The sequence below is a fragment of the Glycine max genome, chromosome 10, assembly GCF_000004515.6.
Source record: "Glycine max cultivar Williams 82 chromosome 10, Glycine_max_v4.0, whole genome shotgun sequence".
Taxonomy (NCBI): Eukaryota; Viridiplantae; Streptophyta; class Magnoliopsida; order Fabales; family Fabaceae; genus Glycine; species Glycine max.
Window position 1 is genome coordinate 41,884,992 of NC_038246.2, and position 13,494 is coordinate 41,898,485.

A 13,494-nucleotide genomic window follows, 5' to 3' on the forward strand; every position below is an offset into this window, starting at 1 on the left:
TAGTATTTCAACTAAAATTGGTTGCTTTTTCAGTGTACATCATTTTCTCTTTGATAATGTTGTTTATAAATTGTATTATTAATGTTTAAAAAAATTAATGCACGCACTTCACGAGAGAGCTTTGCTAAATCCTTAATGAAAAAGCAATGCTACCGCACAGTTGCTGGGACAGGACGTACAGTCTTGTCCAAACCTCTCTACACTTTATAATAAACATATACACTTCCTAGTAAAGCTTTACTACTTTTGATGCATATGCTTTTGAATTTTGATTGAAAATTGAAGCTTTAGTTTGAAAAAACGTCGATGAAATTCAAATTTTGTGTCTGTTATATGCACTAGATATTACTACGACTAATAAATTGTAAATAATTTATGACTAGAGACAAAATTCTAGAACTCTACTTGAACTAAAAATCAAAGAGTAACGTCTTCAAGTTCAAAGCTTCAAATTCACACTAATTTATTTAATTGTTAATATGGACCTGTACTGGATTTTGAATGAATTATTTATGATTTAATAAATTATGGGATGGTGTTGGGCTTTTATCGAGGGGTTAAGCAGGAACATTCATGGATAGGGTCTAAGCAATGCTTTAGATGGAATGTCTTTTCTCTAATTGCTTTTCTGCAAAGACATGAACATCATAATTTAGTGATCATCACTGGTTACCGTGAATGAGTCTTACGATATGCTAATTGTGCTAAAACTGTCAACATAAGAAAGGTTTGCACCTTTAATCGGTGCATTAAGAGAGGTAAGCGTACTTAGCTAGTTTGAGGGAGACACTTTTGTTTATTGAATAATATGACTGAGATAAGCATGCGTTATATACAACGAAAATCACAAAGTTAATTAATATTTTATATCATGAACGAAAAATGTGGGGTTACTTTTTTTACTTTTGATTTTGTCCATTACATTAAATTGGTCTTTTTATTTTTTGATTTACTATTTGAGTTCTTCTATATTTCAACAATGGTCCTTAAAACACCCTTTTACCATTATACTCAAATACTTATTTGAAAATTTGGTGCAAAATATAATATTAATATAAGTTTTATGTGAAAATAATTTAATTTTTTTTAATTTATTATATTTTTATAATTTTATATATTATCTTTTAAAATATAATATATAAGATTAAATTCTATTTTCACATAAATTAAAATATGTATGTTTATATAAGTTTTATTTTTAATTTATATATTATTGTATAGGATAACCTACTCATTTAATACTCAATACAACTGTGTACGAATTTAAGTGAGTTACATCCTATGTCACTCAATAAAACATAGTATTATTATGCATTTCTATATAAAAGTATGAGTTATACATGATTGTTCATAAGGAATTTAACATTTAAAAAAAAAAAAAAAAACTTATAGTGCGGTTGAGAATAACAATTTATTTACGAGGGGACCAACAGGGTATTCAAATCTGTATTGATTATTGAAGAATTTTTTATACATACACATCTGTGAAATGTGTGTTTGAACTTAACCAATTTATTGTTGTTTGAATTATACTCCATACTCCTAATCTTGATTTTACCAATAAGTCTAAACTCTCATTAAGTTGCATTTGAAAAAATTCATTCTAAATTCTAAGGTTATCTTTGGTTTTTTAATTGGGTGACTCTTAACGTTCACTAAAAAAGTGAAACTATTTTTTTTATTTGGTTTTCAATTGAGATTTATCGTATATTGCATTTTAATTTAATATTATTTTGAAATTCAATTTGAAATGGAAAAGAAAGAACAATTACTTTTACAAACTCAGTTTAGAAAATAAAGCTCATTCAAATTCAAATTTCAGATTGTAAATTTTAACGAAACATTCACTAATTTACATGACTAATGGCTTCAAAAAGGCACATTGCAAAAGTATATCAACTAATCAAGTTTTGTGGTGAAGAAAGAGAAAAGAGAAGACCCCAAAACATGCAATCATGTATCTGGACAAAAAATATCCAATTGTAAGGACAAAAACGGGAGGGTATTTAATTTGTCTATTTGATTAAAATTTGCACTATCGATTGTAAAGAAAAAGAGAAGTGAAGACAAAAAGTATTTGGTAGAATAATTCAATTTCAATTAATTAAAGGATTCGTCTTATAGTTTTATCCAGTGGCTTAAGAAAAGAATTATTTATTTATTTTTTCTGTACAGCCAAAGTGGATGAATCCAAATTCAAAAAATTAGAAAGATGAAAGTTAACGCCGTTAAGAAACGGCGTGTGACCGACGAGGCTCATATAAAACGCGCGACAACACAACATAGTACAGGACAAAACTCAAAGCATAAAACTCAAACACAACTCACCAACACAGTTGTTGCATTATTTCTTTTTTCCAGATCCAACTTCAAAATGTGAGTCATTCTCCACTCTTTCTTTCCATCTCTATGCGTCAAAATGCACATTCTTTCTTTCTGAGATCCCTTCTAATCTTTGTTTCTGTGGCTGTGGCTGTTTTTTATTAAAAAAATTATTGCCTAATTTAATGGGTTGTTCAACTATTGCTATTACTATTATTTTCTGGGTCATTGACCCTTTGGGTTGATGTTTTTTCTAATGGGCTTCTGTTTGGTTGATGGTAAAAAAAATTGAAGTGAAGGTTTTGGTTACTTTCTGAGAATGTGTCCAATGGGGTTGAGGAAGAGGAAGGCAAATCTGTATACATGTTGAATTTGAATTCTGTTTTTCCTTTTTCGTTTTTCTATTGCAAAAGTGTAGATAATATGGTTCAAAGTTTGAGTTTTTTGGTTTTTGGTTCCTGGAAAAGCATTTTTTGCACCAATAGCTTTTGCATGTTTTGATCCAGTTTTGGAAAAAATAGTGTAACCATTTGGATTTGAACTTCAGGATTTTCGTTTTAACTTAAAATATAGTTTATAGACGTTCATTACGTTTGTGATTTATGGTTTTTTCTTTTATTGAATTTGTCGGTGAGAAACCAATATGTAAGATATTTTCTTCATTGATGTTGGAGCTTGAGAAAATTCAATGTGTCTTTATTTCTTTAAACTATGTATCATGTTTTCCTTGGGATGATCTGCATGGTTAAACTTTAAAATTTGTATGTCCGGCTCTTCTTAATTTCCTTGCTTAACACCATTTTTTTCTCCGACATATGATGTCTTGTTTTGGATGTAGTTGAGTTGTTGATTTTGAATTATTAGAGAGTCTTAATCATTGATTGGAGACACCCACCAACCAATTTGATTGCTTTCCTTTTGCATGTTTTAGTTTTTCCTGGGTGCTTTACTGCTTTTAAGCCTGGAATTAGGTAGACAATTGATTTTATTCCATGATTTATGTTAAATAATGCAGATATGCTTCCATGCAATTCTGTCATGCTAGTTACTTTAGTTTTCAAATAATCTTTTGACCCTTGGTTTCACCTTTTTGGTTGAACACAACGATTATGATCTTTAGAGAATATTCTCATCTTGCCTTGGGTTTATTAAATTTTATAAGTACATTTAGGCATGCTAGTTGTTACAGTGTTTATATGTGACTGTCAGAATCAACTGTGGTTATAGTGAGGAGAAGATAGCCCAATTAGTGAAGCTGGCATAGTTGTAATGAATGTGTTCCAGCCTTCCAGGAGAGAACAATAGTTTCAAGTTTCAAAGATAGCACCAAGATAATTCTCAAAACTATTGGTACAAATACAGAGAAATGTGTAATTATGGATTTCATGCTATAACTATTAGAATATCAATTTCTTTACAAAACTTTTATTCTATATTTTTTTTTCTCACAACTGTTGAAACTGTTGTTTTAAATAAAGTTCTTATTTTAGACTTTTGTGTTTTGGCAAATGAAGGAAGTTTATATAATATATAGTATTTAAGTAATGTTAATTACAGTACTATTTTGTTGAACCATTTAAGTAAAAATTCTGATATCAATGAGTAATTATTAATCAAACTATATCCTTTTGGAAGCATTCTATAACATCTATTTCAACCTTAAAGATGCAAGTGTACAAGACAATTGGTTTGTTTTAGAGAAAGATTATTTGGAAAGGATTAATGCAGAATTTTTTTTTGGGTTATATTTTCTTATCTTTCTATCCCAAAATATGTACATCCCAACTTCACCTATTCGCAATCATATATGTACTTATTTTTTTGTTATGTATGTCAATACAGAACTGTAAAACACACTGTGCTGATTATTTGTGGCATTTCAAATTTTAGTTCTAACATTTGTTTGTTATAGTGCAATGGGAGTGGAAGATACAGATATTTGTATCATCAAGGAGCCAGATCATGTTGTAGTCTATTCAGATGGCATTTCTCATGATTCGGGTCATGAAGCTGGAAGTGGTCATCACAATATTACAGAGTCGTATGAACAAATCAATGAGACTACTGAACATCATAGTTCAGAGGATAGTGCAAAGGAATATGAGGTGAAGGAATGCACAACAGAAGTTTCTGTTAAGGTCTCTGATGTCTCTAATGTTAAAAAATGTGAGGATAAGTTAACCTCAGATTCTGAGGGTGTCGTCAGTGAGAAAAGTTTTAAATCTAACAAAACAAGGGGTAAGCATAAGCCACGAGATACCGGGAAGAATGGAACAAGACCTCCTGTTACAGGCAGTGCCCAAATCAAGCCCACAGTTCCACAACCGTTTTCCCTAGCAACTGAAAAGCGTGCTTCGGTTGCAACTCGTCCTGCTTTTGAAGAAGACAACAAGGGCAGTAACAAGAGAAAATCTTTAAACAAAAAAAATGTGCTATCTTCCAATATGTTTAAACAGAATCAGGTATATGTTGATGTTGTTGAATCTGCTTCCTCCTTTAATTGTTCTGATGTCTTTATATTTGTGGAAGGTTAAAAAAATAAACCCTTCTATTATTGTGCCTTAAGTATATCATCAGAAAAAATTCTTAAGTTTTAGATATCATCTTTTGCATATTCATCTATATTCCGATCCAGATAGCTTAAACTTTTGATGCCTATCTCATTAAGAGGTTCTTCAGATTAGTTACATAACCATCTTATAAGGACTGGGATAACATTGCAATTTAATGAAACTAAATATGAAATGTCTAATTCATTGTTAAACTGATTATGGTTAATATTGTCTTATTACTATTTATTCACAATTAGTCTTGAAGCTTTTGTTTTGACTGCTTTCACCTTGCAGTTGAAATCTCCTGTAGTTTCAAGAAAGCCATTGCAACCTGATAACAAGAAGCATCCTGATGATGATGATTCTTGTTCAGTTGCTTCAATGTATCCTCTTAAATATGTTGCAGTGAAGAGTGTCAAATTCTCATGTCGAGTTTTTCTTATTTTGGCAACGGTTCTACTTCCTTTTAAAATTTGAAATTGCTTTTACTCCTTGACCATGTAAAGAACTGCAGCTTCTGTGCGATCAATCAAGTCCAGGACAACTGTTGCTTCTGCTCCTGTGTTTCGGTCCAGTCAACGTGCAGAAAAACGGAAGGAGGTAACAACTTGTATATTAGTTAGCTTTGTTTGGATAGATTTTCCTAATCCTACCTCAAATTGATTGGTGCATGGTCCCTTCCTTAGTTTTATACAAAATTAGAGGAAAAGCAGCAAGCAATGGAAGCTGAGAAGAATCAAAGTGAAGCTAGGACCAAGGTGCTACACTTTCTCAAGTATCTTCAACACTAGGAAATACATTGCCATTCTGTTACTATTTTTATAAGCTCATAAGTTAGTTTTCTCACTCTGATTCCTTCATCAATTTCTAAACATTCAAGGAAGAGATGGAGGAAGCTATCAAGCAGCTAAGGAAGAGTCTAACTTTTAAAGCAAGCCCTATGCCAAGCTTTTACCATGAAGGGCCCCCTCCTAAGGTTGAATTGAAGAAGGTTTGTAGTGTTCTTGTACTTTTAATAGTATCATGTATAGGGTTCAGTTTAATCATTAAAAACAATGTTGAGTTTATGTTAAGCTCTCAAACCAAATTTCAACAGTAACTGAAAAACTGCTCATTATAATTGTGAAAGATCTAGTTATGTAGACATATTTTTCAACTTCTGTGCTTGACAAAAGTTGAGTATCATGTATGGGTCAGCTACCAGCAACGCGAGCAAAATCTCCAAAGCTGGGCCGGCGAAAGAGCAACAATGGTGCAGTTAATTTATCTGAAGGGGACAAGGAGAAAGGAGCTGGAATCAGGAGAAAGCATCACACACTTAAGACAGACAACTATGGTGATAAGAGTGATGTAAATGGCTTATCTGACCTCAAAAACAAGACCAAGCATATTGAAGAAATTGATGCGACCGAGGTAACTGGACAAGCAGACTTGGAGATTGGCAGCCAGTGCAGTTTTCAGTGAGATTAGATTCTCATTTTTCTAATTTATATGTATCCGGGGACTGTGGACTTGTTTCTTGCAACAAGCATCTTCACTTTGTTTTTCCTTTTAACTTATGAGCACTTGCTGCTGTGTGCATTGTGTAAGTAGTGAAAAATGTTTATTTGTAATTTATTTCAAATTATTTGTAAAAATTCAATCCTGTTGCTCATAAGAGCAATTTGAGCATTTGTTTGTCTGCCTGAAGTCCAGGATCAGATTGTTTGAAGTGACCATTAAATAATGCTGTTCGATTAACAATAATTATGTTTCATTTCTGCAATTTGCTTTGCTACTTTTTCTCTTATTAATTAACAAAACCGTGTGGGGTTTTAGTAGTAGTAGTGTATGAAAAGATAAGATAGTGTCATAGCTATGATTGTAACATCCAACTTTATGGGAGTACTTGGAAATTACCTGCAACATAAGGGAACCTTGTTTAACAATTAAGATTAAGATGATGATTATCCGTTTAGATGGTCATTTCCTTTCAGTGGCAAAACTGACATTTGCATACTGTGGCCACAATGCCAGAGGAATAATGTATAGCTAGGCTCAAGGGTCCTAATGCTCGCTGCCTTTTGGTGGGACATTAATGTCTAGTGGTTACGGTAGAAAACAGAATAAAAAATAAAAATAAAAAATGTCAATTTCTTAGATGGTTCTGTTTTTACACGGCAGAACAGAGACCCTTTTGAACAAATCATACCCCATTTATAAAAGCAATACTGCTGGTCTGAGGGATGCTGCTTCCTTTTATCAATTTAGTTTAGTTTGTCGAAGCGTATGCTAAAATAGCCTTTAATTAGTATGCTTCCTTTTATCATACCCCATTGTAGGATTTTCTGATCAAGAAAATAGCCTTTAATTTCTTGGGGGTTAAACCAGATTCATGTTAGATATGGGTACAAGTGTTGAGGATTGCAGGTGATAGAATGGCTCAATCTGGTCGAAATCAAGTTTAATATGGATTTAGTCTAAAAAAATCTATAGATGTCCGAAAAAATTAGACTTTTGTCAAGCTTGAATATTCACTTTGAAAACTTGAATTAAATTTTATATTTTTTGATAAAATTATATTAACACTCTCGAGATTTTTTCATATTATACCCAATATATTTCTTTGTTTAATGTTTACAACAACCTCCAATCTTATAGACATATATGATGTAATGTTTTTTAAATAATTAAAGTAGTTTTGTTTTATATGTAAAAATCAGAGATAGTATTAAAAAATTTATAATAGCTTAAGTGCACTGTAGAATCAATTGAGTTAGATTTTTTTTTATCAGAATTAGTGTAGCATGGGAGTGTTAGTCTAATGTTTTTCAAACATTAAAGGATTAGTGTAGGAAACAGGAATAGAAGGAAAAGAAAAAAAGCAATTTCAATAAAGTTCAGGAGATGCCACTGTAATTTGCTTTTTTTTTTTTACTGACCTGTCATAGCTTGCTGATTGCATCAGGCCGGATATCTATTTTACCAGCTTTAATAATAAGTGTGGGACAAGATGAAATTAGAAGGCTTAAAGGGGAACTCGTGAACGAACTAAAAGGAAGGTTCTACTTGCAGTGTTGCATATTTAGTACTAGGAATATCTAGTGACTCTATGATCGAAATGGCTTTCAACTCCATAGTTTGGTAGCACAGAATAATGATTCTGAAAGGAATAGGATCAATCCACCATTTGGTGCATGTAATAATTGATATAAAATTTAGTCGGAGTTAATTAAATGAGATAAATGTCTGTTGGTAAGAAAAAATGTCTCAATCTCAATAACAAGCGACACAATGTTAACTTTCACCTTCATAATTTTCAAGTTACTTTTTTCTATTATATTATTTATTTTATTATTATACTATTCACACTATTAATTTAATTATTGTATTATTTTCACTTTAAGAATTCATTACCAAAAAATATATTTTTGTCCGCAAAACAAAAATATAATTTATATACAAAATATACAAATGTCTTTTTGTGGATTAATTTTTGGTGAAATGGTCTATATGATTTTTTATTTTTTAATCTGATCCTTTATATTTTCAAATTAATTCAGAATGATTCTTTTTGTTAGCACGGTTAGTTTCCATGTTAAAGAAATTCAAAATTGATGTTTTTGGACGGTTTAAAACTGTAAATAATTGTTTTAAACTTGTAATAAGTACAAATAATTTTTTGGCAGTTTAGACCGCCAGAAATCGATCCAATTTCTGAAAGTTCTATGGTGCTCATAAAGAACCTGGGTCTAAAAATGCTCTATGGTGCTCAAGAACTCATATGCACAAGGAGAAAACCACCTTCAGAATTGCCAATTTTTTAACCATTAATATCTTTATTTTATTAATGACATTAAGTTGTATTAATGGTTGATCATTTTTAAAAATATAAAAGATTAAAATAATTTTTTTAATAAATATAAAGATCAAATCGAAAAAATAAAAATAAAAGAACCAATAAATCATTTTACCTTAATTTTATTAATTCAATCTCAAAATTCAAATCCAAAATAATTTAGAGTTTGTTTGTTTCTCTTTTTTTCACAAGTCACAACAATTTTTCTGTCTGAGACCTGAGACACATTCCACAAAGCAAGAAATTTTCACTTTCACAAGTTAGGTATGGAATAATCGTTAGTTTTTCACCGACACAGATAAATCCTCTAACCGTAGAAAGAAACATATAAAATATAATCATCAATTGTGCATAACAAAATGCTTTTGATATATTTTTCTTTTATGAGAATGTTTCAAATTTTTATATAGCTCGTGAAGTATTAGGAAGTTTCTTTTTATTCCATATCCTCTGTACAAATATTAAGATAGTGTTATGTTGGTTTTATCCTGAGTGGGTGCATAGGGAATTAGATCCCTCTGACTCGGTGTCCACTCTACAATGATGAGTCCACATAATCTAGGGTATCTCCTAGAAAAGGATGGGCGAGAGTGAGAGGAGTGAAAGATTGACCCTTCTTTCATAATAATGTGGAATTAGCATTATATTTATGTTATATAATAAAAAAATGTTAGTTCAATTCTCGTAACTAATATAAGAATCTTGCTAGATAATATTTAAATATCTATATAAACATTTATTAAGTTTTGAGATTCATTTTTCTCCTGGTATGATATCCAACTTACTTAAATTTTTATTATCTAAAAATTGCTATATATGAGTGTTGAGTAACTGAAAAATAAAAATGCACACCAAATCTTAAGCTATGAATGTGAATAAAAAATAACCAATTTCTTGGTGTTGGACCTTGAGGGTCCATGGTCCTTCTCAAGTTCAATGACATGTTGCTATCGTCCTTTCACTATTACTTTTTGCATGTGAGCTTTATTTCCTTCCATCTTCCCCCGCTTCATCAGTTATTCAACTTGTTTCGTTGTGTCTGTTTTTATTGTTTGTTATTCTCCAATTAACTGTCTCAGTTCCCACTTAGTCCCACACACTTCGAAGAGGACAAACACCATCGTAGCCTTCAATCAATATGAGTGTGCATGGTGCAAATATTTTAGTGATTTTTTTTTTTTCATTTTTGGCCATGCTACTGATTGGTTGTATCATTACATTCCCTTAGTTCATAACTTTCCTCAGTTTCCTTCCCAATTGTTTCGTTCCTTTAACTCTTTGGATCAGTTTTTGGGTAGTGCAAGTGTGACATTACATTATATAATTCTCTAGGTGCTGGTTTGAATGTTAATAGTCAACGTAGGGAGAACTCCTAGTTCAACTTAACTATTAGGTCAAACTCTCGGGGTTACATATATGCTGGCTCTTCACTGATCTGAATCAGTTTTGGGTTTGTGTGTGTGAATATGAGGCTTACTTTGCCTAGGTGCATTTTGTTTCCTTTTTTGCCCCATTAGGACCACAAGATTACTTTCTACATGTTTAGCCCTTGATGGAATTAGATAAGCTGAAAACATATCAAGAAATTATAATCCCCATATGATATTGGAAACTATATATTTGTGCATATGAAATACAATACTCAAGGTAGAACAACCCTGCCCATAACTACCTAAACTTTTTAGTTTTTAGCACTTACTTTTCAGTAATCTTTAAATTTTGTCAAAACATGTTCTATTTTACTGTCCACTCCACTTTCCACCACCACTGCTTGAGCTATAAATAGGACTAACAGTATTTCTTTCTGTTTAAAGCTTGGATTGACACCATTTGGGAGTGTGATTCATCAATGAAAGCTCCTATTCATCTCTTCATTTGCCCCTTTTTCTAAGTGGAAAGCAAAAGAGAACCCCTTTAAACACCCCATCTCAATACCATGATACACAATAATTTGTGTTCTATCACTTTTACTCACTGCTTAAGTCACTCTGACAACATCAACTCTGTAAGCAAGAAACTCCATCCTATTATAAATAAATAATAATGCATAAAAAGAAAGTAATGCTATGTACAAAACCAAAGTCACCATTGATTACACTACACAACTGGCTCCATCAGAACAATTTGTGGAGCATAGTCCCTGTTGTCATAATTTTACAAAAATGTACATGTAATTCTACCAAGTTTGACTAGGAAAAGTTTTGAGGTAATCTGAAATTAGACGTACCTATTAATGTCAAATGTAACAGCAAGACTTGTGTAGATGGTATTAAGTCTTCCAACCAATAGGATTTTTGGAGGTATTGTTTGGCAAGGCAGGTAGGACTTAAAGGGAACTTTGCTATTAAGCCTTTAACAGATGCTAAAAGATCTGTTTACTTTTGCATCACTAATCCACCATAACTTTTATTGATTTGAAATCATTTACCATCACAAATAGGAAAATAGACCTTATTTAACTCCTTTTACATTTTCCAAGAACATAATTAGTATGTTTGAATTTTCAAAAACTAACAGTTGAGATCTACGTCAGATATACAACTTTGGCACTAATTTATACACATGGAGTGAATAATAACAATGAAAGTGAACAATCATTTAGGTTGTTAGAAAACTCCACTCACTTCCCCCTCCCCTCTTCGTGAGGGAAAAAAAGTATTAGAAAAAACAAAACAAAAAAAGAAGGAAAGGAGTAAAAATCTCTCCTACTAGGGAGGTTATGGTATTTACATAGATAATTTGAACTAAAAACTAAGGTAAAATGTTGTATAAATCATTCTTAAAATCTGTACGAAAAGCTTGACAAGATGGGGGAGCCATGGCATGGGGGACACACCGTTTTCTGACCCACACATTCCCCATCTTCACGTATATAAGGGCCCATGAAAAACAATGCATGACCAAATCAAAATCAAACAGTTTTCTCTGCTTCTGTCTCAAATCAAGTCTTTCTCTTCCACATTTTTCTCCACTCAAACATATGAAGGAGTTGAGGGGAATGGTGTCTGGTTCGAGACCATTCTTCTGAAGCAAAGATCATCATCACCCTTGAGAATGATCTCGGACCAGGCTTCATTCCCCCTAGCTCAAAGTATCTGCCATGAATCATGATCTTCCTACTAACAATCTAATTCATTCTTTTTGCTATGATCTTGCAACTAACCATTTAATTCATTTTTTTCCATCTCCAACAGAATTCAGTTGCCAAGTAACGTGTAAGTTCAATGCCCTTTTCTCTTTTTTTTTTTTCCATCAAAGTTCATGTGTTTCTTGGCAAAAAGACATGGATAATCACATTATCTGCTGGAAAACTCAAAGATGACTTGATTGACTTTATTTTTATTGTCTCTTTGAAATATGTTTGTCCAGCATGTTACATAATTGCTTTGATCAAACATGAAAGTTCCATGTTTCAAATAGCCATCATAATCCTTCTGTTTACGTTCAATTCTTTATATGCTTAACAATATACAATCTGCTTCTTGTTGAGACAAAAAATGAATGTATAAAAAAAGGGTATATAAATTATATATATAATTGTGGAAATGAGAATGTGGTTAAATAAAACAAAACAGTGATCATTAAGTTTTCTTTGGAATTGGTTTGTGAAACAGTGTCCTTGATTGCCGACCCTTGTCTTCTTTTCACCAAAATAGTTGAAAAACAGAGTTGTTGGTGTGAAATTAAGACTGTAAAGGGAAAATCGAATAGATGTGTAAAAAAGTTGAGGGTTATCTTTTTAAAGTTGAATTTTTGTCGATTGACTTTGCTTGTGGAGAGTTGCAAAGAATATAAGATTTAGACCTTTCGCTTTATTTGTTGCAAGGAGTAGGGTAGAACTTCTTTTAGAGAGTACCAAACTCATCAAAGTGAAGCTTTGAATTTTAGTCTTTTTTCAAGCTTAAGACTGCCATCATAACCATTGCCTTACTCTTAGCCCATTCCTCACTTTTAATGCCGTGTGGGTCAGAGATTATGCATGAAAACCTCATAATACCATATGGGTCAGACTACTAATGCATCAAAACCCCATAATACCATATGGGTCCATTCAACTTGGATCTTATTCTCAGCCCTAACGTCCTATGCAGCTACTATACAATCCTCACCCCACGTGAATTTATTAATTCCACCTTTGCTGATACACTGATACTGCACAAATCCGTTAAAGATGATTGCATTAAATTAGTTGATGAAATAGTGAAATCAGAATATAGTAGGGTAACCTTATTTATACATTAAAAACTATTCATGGTATACAACTGATTTAAATATTCTGCAAGACACAATTTTGTTGTGCATCATGATTTTATGTGATTCAAATAGGATTTTTTTCAAAAAAAAAAACTTGTAAATTGTGATCTCTATTAAAAAAATTATTGTTATGTATTCATATTTTTCGGGTTTGAAAAAAATAAAGAAATAATGAGAATGTATAATAATATTTTTTCTAGTTTTATTATTTAAAAAAGAAGTGTTGAAATAGTGTAATAAAAATGATCTAAAATGATACAATGCGTAACAATATCTCTGTTTTCAACTTGTTGGGCTTCAGAAGCTTGGTGGCAGAGAGAAACCGCAGTATGCAACTTTTTTTATTTTTATATAAATAATCAGAGATAGAGATGTAACTCGGATTTTTTTTACTATAATTAGTATGTTCAATAAAGAGATGCTACGTCTAACCCTGGTGAGTTTTACATTATAAATATTTCATTGACTTTGGGTTAGGCATTATCAATGATATCATCTTATATGGAACCCAGTGAAACCAGGGCACAT

At 31.7% G+C, this 13,494-nt stretch overlaps 1 protein-coding gene and 2 non-coding genes across 3 annotated transcripts; all 3 read left to right on the forward strand.

The window, feature by feature from the left end:
- The first annotated feature begins 1,036 nt into the window (after positions 1-1,036).
- MIR1530 (microRNA MIR1530) lies at positions 1,037-1,185 on the forward strand. The gene has a single exon (NR_130346.1). It is a non-coding gene; the product is annotated as a microRNA MIR1530 (primary transcript).
- Positions 1,186-2,287: 1,102 nt separating this feature from the next.
- LOC100798109 (TPX2 domain-containing protein) lies at positions 2,288-6,634 on the forward strand. The gene is made up of 7 exons (NM_001255586.2): positions 2,288-2,376; positions 4,235-4,784; positions 5,169-5,257; positions 5,381-5,474; positions 5,561-5,632; positions 5,755-5,865; positions 6,072-6,634. The coding sequence occupies exons 2-7, from the start codon at positions 4,239-4,241 to the stop codon at positions 6,336-6,338; spliced, it is 1,179 nt and encodes a 392-aa protein (NP_001242515.2). The 5' UTR covers positions 2,288-2,376; positions 4,235-4,238; the 3' UTR covers positions 6,339-6,634.
- A 5,058-nt stretch (positions 6,635-11,692) lies between these two features.
- On the forward strand, positions 11,693-11,802 carry MIR166F (microRNA MIR166f). The gene has a single exon (NR_048779.1). It is a non-coding gene; the product is annotated as a microRNA MIR166f (primary transcript).
- The last annotated feature ends 1,692 nt before the right edge of the window (positions 11,803-13,494 follow it).